Raw genomic sequence first — 21243 nt, 5'->3', positions numbered from 1 at the left:
ATTTATTGTTACATTACTTCAACTACGAATAATCAGTTTCCGATGTTGACGGATTTTCATCTATTTGCCTCTAAGGCATTAAAAAGCATTTCCTTCAACACTGCCAGCTTGCCAGCAAAGGACCCGTCCTGTAAACCAAGTCAAACCTTACCAGATAGAATTATGAAGTTGCCTGTTTTAGTGATTTCTACACATAGTCCCTTTCTATGCAGTCGCGCGTAGGCTTGAGTTGGTCGACGGCAACCATTTGTGAATTGACTGTATACAAACGAATGCCTTTGTATAAACAAATCATAAAAACGTTTTTTTTTAAATAGTTTGCTTGCTTTATTACTAGTCAAGTGTTTATATTTATGTCTACATAAGCCTTATTGATGATTAGTCAACTTACGATGTGGGTTTAAAAACAAGAGAGAGGGGGGGGGATCCATACTTTTACAGAAAAATGTGAAGACAATTTCCTTGGATGCGTTTATGCACGTTCATTATCCAAACTGCTCTAGTTTACAAAAACTCAAAAAGCACTCTTTGAAAAGGGATTCAGATTAAGATTAAAACGATGAAACAAATGTATGAAAAAGGGCCATAATGTTCAGTTAACATTAAACTCAAATAACATACAAATCTTACAACGCTATGATTATCCATGGTGGTAAGATGAAGTAAATGGAAAAATGAAAGGATTTGAGTTGTGCAAAAGCTGAACACAGAATCGTTGAAGCTATGCTGCTTTCAAACTAATGTAAGAGAATCATCAGACAATTTACATTACAACACTTAAACTATCTTTATATTAATTTAATTCAAACGATCAGTGAATCCGCGGTTTTCATTCGTGGTAATGGTTCCTTTTCAAAGCCTGCAAAGTATAAACAGAAAAGCATATTTGAACCTTTATTAATTCTTTTTTTTTTTTTTTTTTTTTTTTTTTTTTTTTCAGTAAATAATTCTCACTATTTCTATCAAGGAGATGACCGATAAATAAAGGAATTGGATGGATGGAAAAGTCCAAGGTTCCATAAGCCCCGTCCAAATCAGACTCAAACAAAAAAAAACATATAAAAAGAATAATTATTATTATTTAATTGTTAATTGTCTTTTATGGGATATGCGGAAGATGGTAAGATGGATCAGGTCAATGCCGTAATTAACAGACAAAAGCAAATACAAATAATACCTAAACTTACAAAATTAAGTACATCCGTAGATTTCGAATCGCAGAGATATGTGTCCATGCCAAGACTTGGGACGGATCCTGATGTATCTTGCAATAATGGCGGGCTCCAAACTATGGCCAACTATGCTGTTACGGTCACTATTTCCCGTTAACACCCGACCTCCTTGGTAGTCTTCAAAATGACCTCCATCCAAGCTGTATTGCAAAGAATAGGATTTTACCCATTGGCCATAATCTTGACGACCTTGTGTTGCGATACGAGTAACCTTGACAACTTTACCCAAATCTACTTGGATCCATTGGTTCACATTACTCGTTTTTGCCGACCACCCGCCTCTCTTGGCGCCCTCTTTAACTGTACCAAGTCTTGCCCTGGATGGTGAATGGTTTGCATCCCACATGGAAGAGGCTGTGATACTAGAATCGGGAATGGTTTTGTCTTGCATTCCAAGTGCAGAGAGACACGGTTCAGCTATAATAATAATAATAATAATAATAATAATAATAATAATAATAATAATAATAATAATAATAACAATGAAAACTTTATTGAGTTTTTCCCAAATACAATCGTAAATCTCGCTACTTATAGGTAATTTACAATTGGCTACTTGAATCGAATACAAAATGTGACAAATGACAAAAAGAAAAAGAAAAAAAAAATATGAAGACTATTATTACTGCATTAACTCAGGACTCTTCCATTCTTTGTTCCTGCAGCAGAAAATATAATATGATGATCTAATTGCAATATTTATTAACTTTCTGATGATGTAAAGGCGATCATTGTTATTGAAATCAAGGTCTTCTAACATGTTGATAAAATTAGCAGAATCGTTAGCGAATACACCAAGTGCACTGATGGATAGGTTAATGAAGACTACATTTTTATACTGATTTTTCAAACTTTGAACAGACTCCTTATATTTCGCGTTTTTACGAGTTATGTTATTTTGTAGATTTGATTCATAACCCACTGTTAGCTCAAGAGCGTAGAGACACTCATCATTTTTAGTAGATAGTAACAGAACAGGACGGTAATCATCGCCAGTTATAGATGAGGGGTTTTTAAAACTAGAGAGGTCAACATATAAGGAAGCATCAGCAACAGACTGGAGTGCTTTGGCTAGGGAGAGAAGTACGGAGTCGTGTCTCCAAGTAAATCGACCTTGCTCAAGATATATGTTGCAACCAGCAATCACATGGAGAAGAGATTCAGGTTGAAGGCATAAAGAGCAATCTGAAGATGGTGAAAGACCCCATTTTGCCAGATTTTTACATGTGTTTAAAGTATTGTTAATGTAGCGAATTGGTTTTTTGGTAGTTTAGATTGGACTGTAGACCAGATGCTGTTCAACTTAGGGAGTGAGAATTTCATTACACTTGAAAAGAAGCTGCCTTGTGATACCAGTTGATTTTGTAATTTATCCTCGTTTATAGCATGAAAGTCTTTAATCACGTCTTTAGTGGATTTGTAGACATCATACTGAAGATTAGTGTGACAACTTGTTCATTTCCAAAGTTGTTTGATTGACTCATTGGGGGAATTCTTTAGAGCTTTCCTGATGACTGATTGACACTGGATGAACTTTATTGAAGGGGGAAAGATGTTTTGACCCATATTTATTACAAAGGAGAAAAATGTTACTTAGAGTTCCACATATGGGGATATCTAGCCATTTACGAGCATACGATAATACCAGGGAATCAAGACTTTCCTGAACCCAAGTCTTGGATAGATCAGCAAAAACAGTGAAGTGCCATGAAATTTTTGAAAGAACATATCGGTTGTAGAGTAGAAGTTTATTTTTTGGATGTAAAGGCTTTTGGTCAATTTCAGACATCAATAATAATATTAATAATAATAATAATTGTAATAAATAGAACAAGAATAAGAATGGTAATAAATAATAATAATAACAATAATAATAATGATAATATTCACAAAATACCTCAAACAAAATACCTTCAGCGACATAATCTGGTTCTGAAGGTCCTGTATTTTGAGCTATTGGCTGACCGAGATCTCATAAGCATTATTCAACCTTGGTATTCCTTAACGAGTCCGAAGGCTCGCGTTTAATAGTGTTGCTGATAGTCTTTTTCGTTTCTGTTTTTGTTTTAGTATTTTGTTTAGATCGGTTAGCTCATTTTCCTCAATTCATAATGATAATAAATAATTATGATTTATGATTTATACAGCGCCCTTTCTATATGGACATCCATATGCATATGCAATGCATATCCACGCGCTGGGCTAGCAGGAATTGGAAATCCTTGAACACAAAATAGAACCAAACGAAAAGATGATTGAAATAACCTTAAAAGTAAAAAACGTTAATCAATAAAAAGGAACAACTAAAGGCAGTTATTCGACATCTTCATTGAATCAATACTTCAAAATTCAATCGCGAGTTAAGTAAGGACAAAAAAAATGGCGCCCAATGTTTGCCTCAACTTCCTGTCAGGGATCACATACGAGACGCGCTAGAGCTGAAAGAAGCGATTGTCGTAACCCTTCGAATCTTGTGCTTGTATTACTTACCACATCCGTAGATTTCGAATCGCAGAGATATGTGTCCATACCAAGACTTGGGACGTATCCTGATGTATCTTGCAATAATGGCGGGCTCCAAAATATGGCCAACTATGCTGTTACGGTCACTGTTTCCCGTTAAAACCCGACCTCCTTGGTAGTCTTCAAAATGACCTCCATCCAAGCTGTATTGCAAAGAATAGGATTTTACCCATTGGCCATAATCTTGACGACCTTGTGTTGCGATACGAGTAACCTTGACAACTTTACCCAAATCTACTTGGATCCATTGGTTCACATTACTCGTTTTTGCCGACCACCCGCCTCTCTTGGCGCCCTCTTTAACTGTACCAAGTCTTGCCCTGGATGGTGAATGGTTTGCATCCCACATGGAAGAGGCTGTGATACTAGAATCGGGAATGGTTTTGTCTTGCATTCCAAGTGCAGAGAGACACGGTTCAGCTATAATAATAATAATAATAATAATAATAATAATAATAATAATAATAATAATAATAATAATAATAATAATAATAATAACAAAATACCTCAAACAAAATACCTTCAGCGACATAATCTGGTTCTGAAGGTCCTGTATTTTGAGCTATTGGCTGACCGAGATCTCATAAGCATTATTCAACCTTGGTATTCCTTAACGAGTCCGAAGGCTCGCGTTTAATAGTGTTGCTGATAGTCTTTTTCGTTTCTGTTTTTGTTTTAGTATTTTGTTTAGATCGGTTAGCTCATTTTCCTCAATTCATAATGATAATAAATAATTATGATTTATGATTTATACAGCGCCCTTTCTATATGGACATCCATATGCATATGCAATGCATATCCACGCGCTGGGCTAGCAGGAATTGGAAATCCTTGAACACAAAATAGAACCAAACGAAAAGATGATTGAAATAACCTTAAAAGTAAAAAACGTTAATCAATAAAAAGGAACAACTAAAGGCAGTTATTCGACATCTTCATTGAATCAATACTTCAAAATTCAATCGCGAGTTAAGTAAGGACAAAAAAAATGGCGCCCAATGTTTGCCTCAACTTCCTGTCAGGGATCACATACGAGACGCGCTAGAGCTGAAAGAAGCGATTGTCGTAACCCTTCGAATCTTGTGCTTGTATTACTTACCACATCCGTAGATTTCGAATCGCAGAGATATGTGTCCATACCAAGACTTGGGACGTATCCTGATGTATCTTGCAATAATGGCGGGCTCCAAAATATGGCCAACTATGCTGTTACGGTCACTGTTTCCCGTTAACACCCGACCTCCTTGGTAGTCTTCAAAATGACCTCCATCCAAGCTGTATTGCAAAGAATAGGATTTTACCCATTGGCCATAATCTTGACGACCTTGTGTTGCGATACGAGTAACCTTGACAACTTTACCCAAATCTACTTGGATCCATTGGTTCACATTACTCGTTTTTGCCGACCACCCGCCTCTCTTGGCGCCCTCTTTAACTGTACCAAGTCTTGCCCTGGATGGTGAATGGTTTGCATCCCACATGGAAGAGGCTGTGATACTAGAATCGGGAATGGTTTTGTCTTGCATTCCAAATGCAGAAAGGCACGTTTCAGCTGGAACATTAAATCCTGAGCGAATGACAAAAGTACAATACTCATCGAACCCCAGATATTAAAAATTACTCAACCACCAAAATAGCCCAATCTTTATTCTTACCTGAAGTGCATCCATAGACCTCAGCCCTCAGGGAAATGTATCCATGCCAACTTTGAGGATGAATCCGCAGATAACGAGCGTATATCACTTGTTTCAGTTCATGAGTGACAACAGTCGATCGATCAGAATTTCCAGAAAGTACCTATAATTTCAAAAATTGCTGTCAAAACCCAACAGTAGTTTCTTCCTTAAAAAATAATGCACCAAAAATGAATCGAGACCCTCTCCAAGTACATTAGCTAGACGATATTTCAATTTGCTCACCTCTGGGTACTGTGCCCAAAATACACCATCTCTGCTGTACGAAAGTGTGTAACTCTTCACCCACTGGTCAAGATCCTGACGACCTTGAGTCGCTATTTTAGTGATTTTTGCAATTTTTCTGAAGTCTACTTGGAGCCACTGTTCAGCATTATCGTATTTAGCGGACCACGCTCCAGTTCTTTTTCCACCGGCACGGAAATGTAGCCTACCATTGGCCGCCCTATGAGCGGAATTCCATTTAGAAGAGGCACTCATTTGGGAATCGCTTACAACCTGCGATTGAAGGCCAAGAGCATATCCACACGCTGGGCTGGCAGGAATTGGAAATCCTTAAACACAAAATAGAATCAAACGAAAAGATGATTGAAATAACCTTAAAAGTAAAAAACGTTAATCAATAAAAAAGGACAACTAAATGCAGTTATTCGGCATCTTCATTGAATCAATACTTCAAAATTCAATCGCGAGTTAAGTAAGGACAACAAAAAAATGGCGCCCAATGTTTGCCTCGGCTTCCTGTCAGGGCTTCTTGTGCTGGTATTACTTACCACTTGTACATCCGTAGATTTCGAATCTCATAGATGTGTGTCCATGCCAAGACTTGGGACGGATCCTGATGTATCTTGCAATAATGGCGGGCTCCAAACTATGGCCAACTATGCTGTTACGGTCACTATTTCCCGTTAACACCCGACCTCCTTGGTAGTCTTCAAAATGACCTCCATCCAAGCTGTATTGCAAAGAATAGGATTTTACCCATTGGCCATAATCTTGACGACCTTGTGTTGCGATACCAGTAACCTTGACAACTTTACCCAAATCTACTTGGATCCATTGGTTCACATTACTCGTTTTTGCCGACCACCCGCCTCTCTTGGCGCCCTCTTTAACTGTACCAAGTCTTGCCCTGGATGGTGAATGGTTTGCATCCCACATGGAAGAGGCTGTGATACTAGAATCGGGAATGGTTTTGTCTTGCATTCCAAGTGCAGAGAGACACGGTTCAGCTATAATAATGATAATAATAATAATAATAATAATAATAATAATAATAATAATAATAATAACAAAATACCTCAAACAAAATACCTTCAGCGACATAATCTGGTTCTGAAGGTCCTGTATTTTGAGCTATTGGCTGACCGAGATATCATAAGCATTATTCCACATTGGTATTCCTTAACGAGTCCGAAGGCTCGTGTCGTGTTTAATAGTGTTGCTGATAGTCTTTTTCGTTTCTGTTTTTGTTTTTGTTTTTGTTTCAGTTCGAGTATTTTGTTTAGATCGGCTAGCTCATTTTCCTCAATTCATAATGATAATAAATGATAATGATTTATGATATATATAGCGCCCTTTCCATATGGGTGTAATCAAAGGCGCTTTACATTGAGTTGTGAATGACAGATTACTTTTTATGCAATTTACAAGCATGAGAGATGGTTAGTATGAAGTGGAGACACTGAGGGTGGTCACTGCCAGGGTTTCTTTACATCTTCAGTGGTTCTTTTACGTGCTTGTAGGAAACGAGAAGAAATTCAGTTTTGTCTTAAGCTTGCTCAAAGTCAATCAATTATCTGAATGTCTTTTAAACAATTTTCAGTTTTCCCCAGTGCTTCATTAAGAGATAAGGCATTGTTGCAGGAGAAAGGAATGTACAACTGAGTATCATTAGCATATAGGTGAAATGACATTTCAGCATATTTTCGCAGAATGTCAGCTCGACAGGAGAGGTGTACAGAGGTATATATCGCGTGAAGCACTACGTATCCTCTTGTTTTCGTTGCTTTACGTTTTATAATTTTCTAATTTATCGATATTTTTCACTTCATAGATTACGAAGGCGGGATGACACATATCAGAAAACGATCTACTTCACAAATTGGTCTTATGCATGAGCTTAAAACTGAAGAAAAACCTCCTACATATTTTAAGAGCGACTTTCTGTAAGAGTCGACCAAACATCGGCACAAGTCAAAAAATCGATTTCGCTCATATTTGGTTTTTAGATAGCCCTTAGTGTAAAATAAATCGAGGTGTTGTTAGTTTTGAAAAAAAAAAATTTTTCCCACGAAATTTACGAAAATAGATTTCGCCCAAATGCAGGGGGGAAATGACCGACGAGGTCAAGGAATTTAGTACAAAAATAAGCGCATCCTACAGCTAAACTACTTAACAATTTTTTCGGTTGGTACTTTTTACCGAAGGAATAGGTATTCCTCTTGCTTTTCGTTGTATTTATTCTAGAATATTTGGCGATTTAAGATTCGAAATAATTTTTCTACCGTGTACACTTTTTCCAAAGTTTAAAAATGCAAATTAAGGCCTTAAAATACTGCTTATAAAAACTATGTGCGGAGATACCAAATTATTCAAAACCTACACCCAGAGGATTATCTAATGTATTTCTATCAGATTCAAAAGAAAAATCTCTGGGCAAATCATTTTTAGCTTTCCGTTGAGGTCTTTTTACGATCTCTATTTCGCGATATTTCAATCGTAAACAGCTTGTTGCGTTACCTCCACCGACGTGACTATAATTTTAATTGCAATCATTCCATCGCTGAATTTTGCTAAAACTAGGGGATCAAACCAAGAAAAAGACATCATAGTAATATCCAACACATTTCAATTGCGAAATATTAACATATTTTATCACATACTTTTTTTAACTCATTCTATTGCGTGACTGACACAAAGCATGCTTTGTCAGTAAGATGAACACGCAGATGAAAATCGAACAATAACTTTCAAACTAAATATATCAGTGAACTAACTTTATTTTATTTAGCAGCTCTTTCATTGGATTTTCAAAATATGGTTTTACTAATCCAGTAGCATTTAATAATAGCAATTTCCTTCAATAAACATTGTTTTGATAATGCATGAAACTAACATTGAGTTGACTGCCGCAATGATTAAAATCACGTGCCATCTTTCCATGGGAAAGTTCAGCAAGCACTGTATAAACATGGAAGTGGTTTGTTCGTTTAGTTCTATAGTTGGAGGTCTGTGTAGCTATGATCGAAGAGACAGAAATAAGTCAGTCGAGTCGTTACCCGTCAAACGCAAGAAGCTATATCAGACAAGCTCGAACAACTAGGCAAGTCCTGTTCCTGCTCTTGAGATAAAGCTGGTATAGATGAAATTGCTTCTCGGATTCTAGTGAAGAAGATATATGAAAATTGCATTCTGACGAAAATACGCACATTGTGGTAGTTAGTCCTCCTACGTACTACTTTTGACATTTGGTAAATAACGCTAACTTGATAAAAGTATCCTATATTCAATAACAAATACCAATGCCCCAAAGGAGGGTTTGACATTGATTATTTTTTTAAATCTTTTTCCTTGTTGTGTCATCATGTTGAATAATTAAAGTAATCTTTCGCACCAACCCAGGCATCCATCTCTCTCGCTGGAGTACTTCCCGGTAACTTCGACCGAGAAGTACTGGAGCAAGTCTAAGATCTATATTAATTATCGTTTCAGAGATAAATGTATACACTTATTTCAATAAAGTTAGTCACCAAAAACCTAGAAAGCTGGGATCACTGATATGAGCATCATGGGAAACTTTTCATATCAAGGAAGCATATATATACAAAGCTTTTTTGATACAAACTGCAGCTCGATGATGCTCAGAAGAGGTGAGACTATAACCCGTAAAAGATTCGCAAGTCCATGAACAGTTATCAAGCGGTTGAACGTGTAAAATGAATCTACCCATAATCCTTGTCGGCCTCAGCTTTATAGCTTTTCGGGTGACTAACTTTTTTGAAATAAGTGTATAAACTTTTTATAGACAGACAAACATATTTTATTTGGCGTTTTGTACATAGTTGCACATCAACTTAGTTTCAAATAAGTTAGAGTGCTCACACTAAATCCGTGAAACAAATACTAATTTTTAGCACTAAATAGTGATAATTAAACAATAGAAAACGAAGGATTCTGTATGAAATAGTACTAATTAGTACTATTTAATGTTCACGGTTTTAGTGCGTGCACTCTACGAGTATAGACGTATGTTTATGTATGCGCATAATATCTATATTCACATATTCCACACATACACGTCATACGTACATATATATTCTGTATATATAAATGTTCATATAATTATTTCGATAAAATGCGTTACTAATCCTAATCATCTTTACGCAATATTATAAAAGTATTGATTTTTATTTGTTTTGTTGTTTTTGTTATATAAGGCTGCGTTCATAATGTATGGCAGAGGGGGAGGGGTGCCAGGTAGAAGTTTGAAATGTCCAGAATAATTCTCAACATCCCCCTTAAAGTTATGCAAAAAAATACGGTTCCCCCTAAGCAAGGCTTGTAGCTTCTTTCAAAAATTGTGCATCCCCTCCTTTTTCCTACCAAAATTTTCCCGATCCCCCCTCAATTTCACCTGCCCCCCTCCCCCCTTTCATACATTATGAACGCAGCCTAATTTAAGTTATTTACACGAGCGAATTTCGCTGGTTGGCAACACGCACCATTTTTATGATGTTAATATATGTTGAATGTTTGGAAATGTTCTGCATCTAAATGAGGACAGTTCAGCTGTTTCAAAGTCACGCTGAAGATCTTGTGAAAGCATATATCAATCGCAAAAATGTGAGATTGGAACCGGTTTAGTTCACATACTTTTTACCGACAAAGCATGCTTTGTGTCACGCAATAGAATGAGTTAAAAAAGTATGTGATAAAATTTGTCAATATATCTCAATTGAAATGTGTTGAATATTACTATGATGTCTTTTTCTTGGTTTGATCCCCTAGTTTTAGCAAAATTCAGCGATGGAATGATTGCAATTAAAATTATAGTCACGTCGGTGGAGGTAACGCAACAAGCTGTTTACGGTTGAAATATCGCGAAATAGAGATCGTAAAAAGACCTCAACGGAAAGCTAAAAATGATTTGCCCAGAGATTTTTCTTTTGAATCTGATAGAAATACATTAGATAATCCTCTGGGTGTAGGTTTTGAATAATTTGGTATCTCCGCACATAGTTTTTATAAGCAGTATTTTAAGGCCTTAATTTGCATTTTTAAACTTTGGAAAAAGTGTACACGGTAGAAAAATTATTTCGAATCTTAAATCGCCAAATATTCTAGAATAAATACAACGAAAAGCAAGAGGAATACCTATTCCTTCGGTAAAAAGTACCAACCGAAAAAATTGTTAAGTAGTTTAGCTGTAGGATGCGCTTATTTTTGTACTAAATTCCTTGACCTCGTCGGTCATTTCCCCCCTGCATTTGGGCGAAATCTATTTTCGTAAATTTCGTGGGAAAAAAATTTTTTTTTCAAAACTAACAACACCTCGATTTATTTTTCACTAAGGGCTATCTAAAAACCAAATATGAGCGAAATCGATTTTTTGACTTGTGCCATGAAAATTCGATTTTGGTCGATCCTTACAGACAGTCGCTCTTAAACCTTTTTATAGCAATCGTGACTGGTGAATAGGTAAGTTCTCCTTAACGACACCAATGTTATAGTTATTATCAATCGCTATCCAGAAATAAATATTCTCCAAGCTCACCCTCTTTTAGACGATAGACATAGTTAGCCCAAGGACCACCAACACACTCTTGTTCCTTAGATTTGTCACAGGGAGGTTTCCCATCGAACTGGTAGAACTTTGATGCCTCAGCCATGCCATATTTATTGTAGTTCGCCTCAGCATCAGGTCCGCTCCAGCATTCCACGATGTTCTGTAAACCAAACACCTTGTAGCCCTTTTCTTTGGCCTTGGCAGCGCATCGACAGGCTAGGCTGGAAATTAAGAATTATTAAGTCACACCTTTTAATGAATATCCCAGAGCAGGAAACAGGGATTACATGATTGGAGGAGGGGGAGGTGACTGACAAATATTACTATTTGCTTTCACGGGTGTAGCCAAGCTTTAAATGAGGATTCCAAGATTTTCGAAGGCCCACTCTCTCCTCTTTGGTGTCAGATCTACGAGAGACTACGCTCCCAGAAGTTCTCACCTGTGTACTGATTCCTCAAATGTTTTCCCTTCCGCTACTTTGCCATCATTGATAAGTAATTCTGGCATTGCTCTGTCCGCCTTATCGATAAAGCCACCTACTTTATCATAGGATGTGCTGCATTCTGTAGGAGGCAGGGATGCTGTAAATGTACAAACAACAAAGCGTGGGTTAGTAAGGCGTATAACAGAGGGATGGAATGAAGGACACAGGGAGTGAGCACTAGCTTACTGTTGAAGTAAGTTGCCATTGGCTGGTTGTGGCTGGTTAGTTGAATGTAGAGCAGTTGTTAAAGTGACTAGGTGGCTGCTAGGTGGTTGATTAAGAACTTAGTTGTTTGGTTGATATTTGGTTTGTATTCTCACGACTTACCTTGAGAATAAGAAAACAACCCAGAGATGGCTAGCAAAATAAGTATGTGAGTCTCCATCGTTAATCACCTAGTTAAGCGTCAAAAGATAATTAATAAATTAATATGCTTTTTTCCCCTCACATGGCTTACTTTTAAACATGAAATGAGCACGCAGAAAAAACAATAGAAATCGAGTTATTTATGTGTTATGTACGAGATTGTGTTAACTAAATCAGTGATAAGAAGAACATTGATTTAGTTAAGATAAAATAAAATAAAGTGTCAAATAATAAGTGAGATTAATCCATATTTGGTAATAAGTAGTCGTGATTTAAGTCCTAACAGAATTGAGTAAAGCCAATAATAAAAGTAACACCAAAATTTACATATCAGTTAAAGGGCAACTTACCCCCCAAAATGACCCATTTTTAAGAGAAAGTACATCAAATGAGAAACACAAAAATTCAATTTTTAGAGGGGATAGAGCATCCGTGTTCCTAAAAAAATAATTTCAAAACATCGCATATATCGCTCTGGTGGCCGCCATCTTGCACTTTTATCGCGGGCTCAGAAAAACAGGTAATGACGTCACAACGTCATAAGAGTTCACGGCGTCAAGTTGTTTACGAGCGTTTGGTTGACTTCTTCCCCTGTTTCTGAGACGTTTTACTCAATATTTTACGAACGAAATACGGCCTGGTCATTCAATTAAAGGCATGTCAGAGTCTAATTCTTTTTCCGAAGACTCGGACAGCTCGAGAGACGATTTTGCTCAAGAATTTTTAGAAACGGACGAGTTTGTTTTACGGCCATATCAGTTCGAACCAGAAATAGAAATCTCCTCAGATGAAGAGTTCAGAGAAGGATCTGACAGTGACATTATTGAAGACGATGAACAAGAGAACAATCGACTAACAAATTCAGATTGGTAAGTTTTACTTCTTTCTTATCACGATAAAACTCAACTACGTATCCTTTTTTTACAGTCGTGTTTACCACTTTCTTGCACTGTATATTTATGCATTTTAATCTGCCTCACGACCTTTGCAACCAAAAGCAAAACCAACTGTCACAATTAAACATCGCTTGGTTGTCAATAAGTTATATACTGTAGGACACAGATTCAGGGATATAGTTGTGTCACAATTTGTGTATATACTCTCACTTGGGACAATCATTGATAGTGTTCAAAAATACTAAGGATTGTTTTATTTGTTAATAGGTGTACCTGTGGTAGCTGCCAAATTATGGATACAATAGCTGAATGCATTTGTTGCCAAGAAATCCAAAAAGTAGTTGCAACATGCCAGTCTGTTGTTGAAGATGGAGATGCTGATGAACCACCACCATGCATTACTCAACATCCTGGATTCTTACCTGTTTGTGGCAATAAGTATGTTCTTCGAACCGCATGGGCTCAGTACAAACAGCAATACAGAGATGCTTATGAAGGCCCAGAGCAGAAGCAGTACAAACACATTGCATATAGACAACTAGCAAGATGGTGCTGGGGAGTTCTTGGAAAGGAAGTTCGGGTTGTTCTGCCCTCTTGTGCTGTCATGTGCATCAGAGCACACTTCCCTCCTCCTGGACTAGAGGAGGACTTTCAGTTTGAGGGTTTTCATTATGCAGATGATTAGCTTGATATAATGTTGCATGGAGTGAATATATACATTTTATTTATTCCTTACTTCAGTTACTATACAGAGTGGATTTTTTTCTATCAGGAAAAATTCCTGGAATTGCAATTTTTTGGCATATTTAATTGCAAGATAATTGAAAACAAAAACATAGACTAGAAAAAGCTGAGACCAATATGCATAAGAATCATGTATTCATTTAGGATGCAGTACACGGAAAGGTGTGTTATATAAATTTCTTTTTTATATAAAAAGCTTTTTGTTGGTACAAACATTTTTTGAATGTTTTACATATTTTATTATTAAAAACACACTAAACAAAATACCCAGCTGAATAGTGAACCTAGTGTACAAAGCACTAGTGAACACGATCACTAGCCAACCAAGCAAAATTTGCAGTTATACGAGTCCTGGCAGCAAAAAAGTTAAATATGCTGAAGCAAATGTCACCATTCAATTGGATATTTTTCTTTAATATATTCATACTGGGGGAGACTCCCATATATAAGGTAGTGTAGATAGGTAAAGAAAAGACCTCTTTTTTACAGTCAATTCTTACCTAAATGGAAATAATATTTTAATAAAATTTTCATTTGAACATCTAAAAGGTACTGCATACTTATCTGCCCGTTTCATCAGGTCCCCTTGTCATTTTTAAAAATTACATATTTTGTATATAGCATTTATACTTGGGTCTGTCGTGTACCTTTCCATATCTGGGAGCTTTTTTCATTAAGGGATATCTTTTACCAGTATTTTACACGACTGTCCAAAGATAGCCTGCAAAGCAGAGGGGGATTGGGACTTGAGGGAGGGGAAGAAGGACCAAACAGTGGAGGGTCATATGACCTGCAGGTACACAAAGGCTAATTCTAATTTAGATTATCTTGAAAACCTGGACCGGTGTTTCTGAATCAATTCCTGTTTATCCGGTGCAGGCAAACTTGCAATGTTTGCTGGTAGGTCTACTTCTTCAATTTCCTGGAGGTCAACTTCTGAGCCATCACACAATCCCAGCACTTTCTTTTGAAGCTCAGGAAGGAAAGAATAACTTTTCTTTTCCAACACAGGCTTAACTACCCAACGCTTGTGCATTTTTGGAAAACATGGGCGGTATCTTGCCTCTCCCATCCTTGTCCCCGGCTTTTGAATCACAGCTTGGTTCCTTCCTGTGTTGTGGTTGTTGTCAATGGCTGCCAGTTGTGTTCTAGCAACCATACCCTTGTAGGAGAAGTGCTCTCTCTTTGGGCAGTACTTCAGGATCGTGGAGTGGTATACTTCAAGCCCACCTGTGTGACAGAAGTCAGTGAGCTTTGCCAAGTCCTTCAGCAGTTTTGGTTGAAGGACCACTTCTTCAAGGGCTACATGAGCTGCAGATCCTGGTTTTAGCCAGCACTTTTTACGAGCTTCTCTCCGGGTTAGTCAAGGATGGTCACATTTTTTGAAGATCTCTGCATCTCTCCAAGAATGCTTGTTTGTCACATGATGCAAGATAGAGACCCACTTCTCTCTCAACAGCTGCACACTACCATTGCATGTTGCTGCACACCACCACAGATGGTTTGAGACCGACTGGATCCAATGTGAAAGGTCAGCACTTTTTTTCAACTTGGCCTTCTTGTTGAGTTTCTTCACAACAGATTTTGACAAATGCCATACGTCATATTGGTGTTTGATGTGGCTGTAATCTTTTTCCATGGTGCTAGTGATTGAGGTATGTCTGTCAGTAGTTATCCTCTTGATGTTAATATCGTCCTCATCCTCAAGACTACCAAGACTCCTAATGAAACCTTCTTTCTCCATAGCATTTGAAGATGTTGTTTCTGTGACCTGAACCACAGAGAAGGAAACTATCTTCCCTGAGTCATTGTCCATAAATGTGTATGTACCATACTTGGCATTATGGCCAGGGCTGTCACACCGTCCATCCCCATTCAAGTATACAAGAGGCTTACTTGACAGTTCTTGTAAAACGGCTCTTCTTTCTCTTTCCCAGGTATCATTTATTACAGGAAATAGATACCTATTCTGATTTTGGTAAAAAACTTTTTCACTGATAAATCGTAACCCAAGACATGAGGCAAAGTTTTGGATTCTTGTAAAAGTGTTACCAGTGAACAAAATAGATGAGCAGATTAGAAGGTTTCCTACCGGTGCACGATTGATGAGAGGCTGGGAATTCCACAAGCAGTTGTGACCTTTCATACATATGGTTTTAACCGTTACCATGCTTCCTGTGCAGGTAATGTTGGTGTCAGTTACGATGGAACCACAGTTGATACAAAACCTGAACAGTTCACCTAGGCATGCTGCAAATACCAAATACTTTGGCTCTTTGATGTAGGTGTCAAAGTGATACTCAGGTTCAGACTCTTTGTCTGTTGAAGAATTTGTTTCTTGTGATGAGATAATGTATTCATCCTCTTCATCACTTGAAAAAAGATTCACTTCTTCATCTGACAAAGGAAAAGACCCACAGGACTTTGCAGATTTCTGTGGTGATACATCATTCTTGCAAGACTTTTGTGGTGACACACTCATGGGTACAGAGGGAGCAGTATAGCTGTATGGATGGTCATGCAGGATACTGTTCAATTGCTCAAATGTTGAATTTCCTTCTACTTGAATGCAGGCATCAGAAGTCTCAACACTAACATCCACATTTTCTGTTTGGGTTGAGGTGCTTTTTCGTATTGAAAGCTTTTCATCCAGACAGCACTGGACTCCAAAGTCCCTTTTGCTGGAAGGTGTTTCATCGAAGGAAACCTCCATATCAGATTCTTCAACCATTTCATCAAGTGCATGTGTAGTTGGAGTCAGTAGGTTATCCAATGTCTTATGGGGAAAAAGAAGTAAACATAATCATTTATAGAACAAATACAAATAACAATGAATGGCAGTTACTGGGGTTCTCACTGATTCCGATAGTTGAGACGACACTCAAGCTTTAATTGTTTATAGGACTTTCATTGACTCCATATGAAAGAGCGTATAACTTATTCATCCGCAATTCATCATAACTAAACCCGCAGCGGTAAACTTAGTATTAAGAATTTAATGCATTGGTTTGGTCTGAGCACAGTCACAGACCAGTCACGAAATAGCTCTAATATATATATAAGACTTACATATTACACTGACAATCTAGCAGTGCACGTGCGAACACAAACTACAAATCACCTACCTCTTTTTGTTGTTGTCGTCTTATACGGTTTTCTGTCGTAGCTCTTCTTTTACTAGGGATGGTTGAAAAGTTAAAAATACTTGGAATTGCATCAGCCTTTAACCTCCTTTTTCTTTTTTCGCCTGTTAGTTGCTCCATAAGGTCGGATTCGAAGCAACCATCCTCGAAGTGCTCGCTACATACATAGCAATTCTTCAATGGCGGCAGATTTGCTCGTCTTAGACGAGAAATCCAAGCTTTCTGAATTTGTAAATCTTTAGGAATCTTGTGATAGCTAACATCTTTTGTTTTTGTCGAATAGTTAGTGCATTCAGGCACGCAACAATTAACCATTTTGTCGAAAAAGCCACTTCAAACTCTCATGCTTACAGAAAAACTCTACATATCCAAACACACGTTGACGTTGTGACGTCACACCTGAATGCGGTAATTTATCGCGGGCTCAAAGATGGCGGCCACCAGAGCGATATATGCGATGTTTTGAAATTATTTTTTTAGGAACACGGATGCTCTATCCCCTCTAAAAATTAAATTTTTGTGTTTCTCAATTGATGTACTTTCTCTTAAAAATGGGTCATTTTGGGGGGTAAGTTGCCCTTTAAGAACAGTCAAACTAAAGGAATGAATTTCGCTGGAATAACCAAAATTCTAAAACCTACGTCTAAAAGTCTAAACAGAATTGTAAGTAATTCTCTTTTCAATTCATTACGGTTAATTCATATAAGGACAAAATGGTAACATGTAGGCATTTTTCTTCTATCTCTATTTATTCGCTATAAGCATAGTTTATGGAGTGGAATGGTTTGGAAACTCCATAGAACAAAGCACCGTGAACAAAGCTATTGTTTTGCCTTTGATGTTGAATCGTACCATCACGTGTTACTGACCGTGCACAATGAACCAAAGCAAGTATGGCTGAAAATGCTCATTTCCTTATTATTTTCATGTATGAACACTTTGAAAGTGAAAACTTTCAGTCGATAACCAAAAACCATGCGAATAAATATTTCCACGCAGATACAGTTAAGTTACTAGATGATAAATAAGAAAGCATTAAAAAGGGCAATTTCATTTTCAATAAACGATTAATATTAATCATACAGGATTAATTAACAAATAATGCATATTTAAGAACGATTTTTAAGGGCAAAAAACTTATATATTCCCTAATACTGTGAACAAATGGAGCAACTTTTCCTTCACTATGCTATAAGTAGATGATTATACTTGTACATCTCATATGATTTGGATTGATTGTAAAGCGCTTAGGACAGCGATGGATAAGCGCTATATTAAATTCATTCATTAATTATTAATCTATTTTCAATTTCATAGTTTAGCTTTATAAGAAGGACAAAATTTAAAGTCAAGTCTGGAGAATTCAGCGTCTCCTATTCGACAGGTTCGAAACAATCAGGATCATGTTTACATGTGAATCAGCACATGGGAAGCACGGGTGGCGTAGCGGTGTAGCGGTGTGAGCGCTCGCCTCTCATCAATGCGACCCGAGTCCGAGTCCCGCCGGGTTCGGTGTTGTATATGAGTAGAGTTGTTTGTTGGTTCTCTCCTGTGCTTCGAGGGTTTTCCGGGTTCTCCGGTTTTCCTCCCTCCGCAAAAATCAACTCCTAAATTCCAATTCAATCATGGAATGAGGGCCACAGGTTTGTTAGCCACTGACTATTAAGTGCTACCCTCGTGAAAAAAGGACGTTATTATAAAGAAAGACAATACAAATTGAAGAATTATCTTTCTTTCCTTCCCATATCAAACTCGTATTTCCCTGTGTCACTCTTTAAGAAAAAGGACTAGGGAAGAGTTTAGCAGCCATTTGACGAGAACCTCTCCTTCTCTTTCCTCCAAAACTTCCTCGATTTTCCAAAGTTTTTCTTTTTTTTTACTTGTCTTTTTTTATTTCATTTTCTTCTTCAAAAATGTTCATGTCGAATTCGTCATAAAACGACGGCCTTTTTGTTTGCCGCTTTTCCGCCACAATCCAAATATGGAATTGATCATACCATATATTGAGTGAGCTTTCTCTAATCCAACTTTGACACTAACATATAGAGTAAAGCTTGATATGCTTCTTTCTTTCCTCCCTTCTTTCTTTTCTTCCTTCGGTTCCTTCAATATTCCTATCTTTTTTTTAATAAAAAGCATGTAGAAATCCGCTGGAATATATAACCTACGCCAGCATATATATTCACGTATTTATCCCTCTTACCTTCGAATTCAGGAATTGTTCCTTCTACTTAGGAGATGTTCAATAATTTACACCGCATCTCTTGCTTCTATTTATACCAAATATTTAAAAACCACGTGGCAGTGACCATCCAAGTTAAAATTAATCAAAAGCTGTTAACAAAAAACAAAACAAAAAGAACAGCGCTTGTGAAAAGACTTCAAAAAAGAGAAAACCGGCTTTCAGACTAATTAGTCCCATCGTCTTGTTATTCTGCAATTACCGCCATTCATTGTGATTATTGATAACTATAAGCACGTAAACGCACAGGGCGTTTGTTATTGACTTTTTAAATTGAACTCCTCCTTCTCCTTCTCCTACGCACGTAAACGCACAGGGCGTTTGCTAATGACTTTTTGAATTGAACTCCTTCTCCTTCTCCTTCTCCTTCTCCTTCTCCTTCTCCTTCTCCTTTTTCTTCTTCTTAAATTTTTATAGGAAAGTATATATTACAAATAGTTTAAAGAGGTTCGCTTTGTTCACGTATCATATTCTTAAATTTACATTTTTCATTTCATTTTGATTCTAATAACTGTATTAGTGCATCGGCTACAAGGTAATATCAAAAATGTCAGTCTATACCTTTAAAACAGTGAAAAAGTTAAGTACCAGTTTTGCTAAAAAGGTTAGTAATTCCTATTTCATTGTTGATAGTTTTGTGCTAGTTTTGCGTTGTTGGGTTGATACAATAACAATTAACAAAACTCACAGAGTTACCGTGAAGTAAGGGATATTCATGGCGTTATCGAGATTTATCACACTGTTATCGAAACTAAATGTGTAATAAAACAAAGTAAATTATCTTGTTCTTCGAACGAATATTTCATCTCTGTGTGGGGGAAAAAATCCTTAAAACGGTCTAAATTCAAAAAATAACCACACAGAGCGAAAGAAGTGCTATTTCTCAATGATCGGGTAAAATTTCGAGCCTTTATTTCACGTTTCAATGATTTTATTGAAATTTTTGAAGAATCCCCATACATTTCCTTATAACATGACACCACAGAAACCAAGCTTGGGCTACCTGTGATCAAGCTAATTCGTCGTAAAACGATCTGTATTCTGACTCCTAGCTCATCTTCCTTCCGTCGAGATAATCTATCCTGAATCTATCCGTGTAGTATGTAAATCTACAATTCTGGAAATTGCTCTAGTTCGACTTTTACACATCAAAACATCTCGTCATCCACTGAATACAATGTGATCTTTGAAATATTACAGGATATTTAACCTTTGATATATATAGTGTTCAACGGAAAATGTTCTGGGTCGATCTTGGTCTACCAGGTTATGCTCAAACGGCTGCACCAAAACACACTTTTAATTTCTCTATGTAGTTTCATCACTTTTTCACAAAAGCTGCTTGAGATAATAATTAGTGGAGAGCTATAGCCACTTGCATGAACCATGAATAAATCAATTATAATTAAAAGTAACTACGTTCTCTGGAGCCTTGGCTTGTTACTTGAGGCTCTTGGTGCGACAACGATTTTCGAAATAGGTGTAGATCACAAGTATTCGTATTCGTTCGGTTGGCTCGGATTTCATTCGGTGTTATCGTGAGTTTTGATTGACAGCAGCCAAAACCCGTGTTTTGCGCTGGCGCCAAATTTCTCGAGGTCGCGTGATAATGACTTGAAGGCGCTAAAAACCATAAAGTATTTTTCAATTTGTAAAATTAGCTAGAAGCTAGAAAGAAGAAAGAGCATGTTAAGATCAGTAAAACTGTGGTAAGTTTGAAGTTTGAAGAAATTGTTTTAAAACTCGCCAAGAGCATGAGATGCCTCCAACAAAGATTTTCCTATAAAATTACGATTTTTTGAAAATTTGTCAACACTTTGGTAGTTAGACATGAAAGAGAGCAGACATTGTCTATGACTCGAGGAATTTTCCTTTGTTCTTTCAGTTTTGTTCCTTCTAACAAATTAAAAAATAGAAACTGATATCATTGGAAGCTTTTATTATTTTGATTAAAAGCCCCATAAATTGATGATAATAACTGTCTTAGTATATGTCAATGAAGGTAATATCAGAAATTTCAGTCTATACCTTCAAAGCAGTGAAATATTTGCACCACTAGTCGTGCTTAAAAAATTATATATATATATATGTATGTATATATACACTTGATTGCAGAAAGGTTGTAGTATA

General features: G+C 37.0%; 2 protein-coding genes and 1 pseudogene across 2 annotated transcripts; 1 reads left to right on the top strand and 2 right to left on the bottom strand.

Annotated features, from left to right (window-relative positions):
• Positions 1–302: 302 nt before the first annotated feature.
• On the bottom strand, positions 303–19228 carry LOC148905510 (uncharacterized). Its single transcript, XM_089040080.1, has 11 exons — positions 19075–19228; positions 12050–12117; positions 11678–11819; positions 11226–11458; positions 6223–6681; positions 5675–6003; positions 5411–5552; positions 4855–5322; positions 3723–4175; positions 1188–1649; positions 303–859 (listed from the first exon to the last, which is right to left on the bottom strand). Exons 2-10 carry the CDS (start codon positions 12105–12107, stop codon positions 1192–1194), a joined length of 2742 nt encoding a protein of 913 aa, XP_088896206.1. The 5' UTR covers positions 12108–12117; positions 19075–19228; the 3' UTR covers positions 303–859; positions 1188–1191.
• Positions 12490–14276, top strand: LOC148905512 (uncharacterized). Its single transcript, XM_089040112.1, has 2 exons — positions 12490–12957; positions 13252–14276. The coding sequence occupies exons 1-2, from the start codon at positions 12746–12748 to the stop codon at positions 13667–13669; spliced, it is 630 nt and encodes a 209-aa protein (XP_088896238.1). The 5' UTR covers positions 12490–12745; the 3' UTR covers positions 13670–14276.
• LOC148905511 (uncharacterized) lies at positions 13847–19056 on the bottom strand (annotated as a pseudogene).
• Positions 19229–21243: the final 2015 nt, after the last annotated feature.

Source organism: Actinia tenebrosa, unplaced genomic scaffold, assembly GCF_029948245.1.
Source record: "Actinia tenebrosa isolate PJP-AT-01 unplaced genomic scaffold, QUT_ActTen_1.0 PGA_scaffold7__59_contigs__length_16204524, whole genome shotgun sequence".
NCBI classification, from domain to species: domain Eukaryota; kingdom Metazoa; phylum Cnidaria; class Anthozoa; order Actiniaria; family Actiniidae; genus Actinia; species Actinia tenebrosa.
This window is presented reverse-complemented; position numbering and strand designations above follow the sequence as displayed.

What these genes read in the sequence shown, in the direction of transcription:
- LOC148905510 (XM_089040080.1), bottom strand. Translation starts at nt 12,107, where the DNA reads ATGGAGACTCACATACTTATTTTGCTAGCCATCTCTGGGTTGTTTTCT. An exon ending in GTTGTTTTCTTATTCTCAAG is followed by an intron (nt 11,820 to 12,049) that starts GTAAGTCGTGAG and finishes GTACATTTACAG; the next exon opens with CATCCCTGCCTCCTACAGAA. An exon ending in ATTCGAAATCTACGGATGTG is followed by an intron (nt 4,176 to 4,854) that starts GTAAGTAATACA and finishes TTATTATTATAG; the next exon opens with CTGAACCGTGTCTCTCTGCA.
- LOC148905512 (XM_089040112.1), top strand. Translation starts at nt 12,746, where the DNA reads ATGTCAGAGTCTAATTCTTTTTCCGAAGACTCGGACAGCTCGAGAGAC. An exon ending in CGACTAACAAATTCAGATTG is followed by an intron (nt 12,958 to 13,251) that starts GTAAGTTTTACT and finishes ATTTGTTAATAG; the next exon opens with GTGTACCTGTGGTAGCTGCC.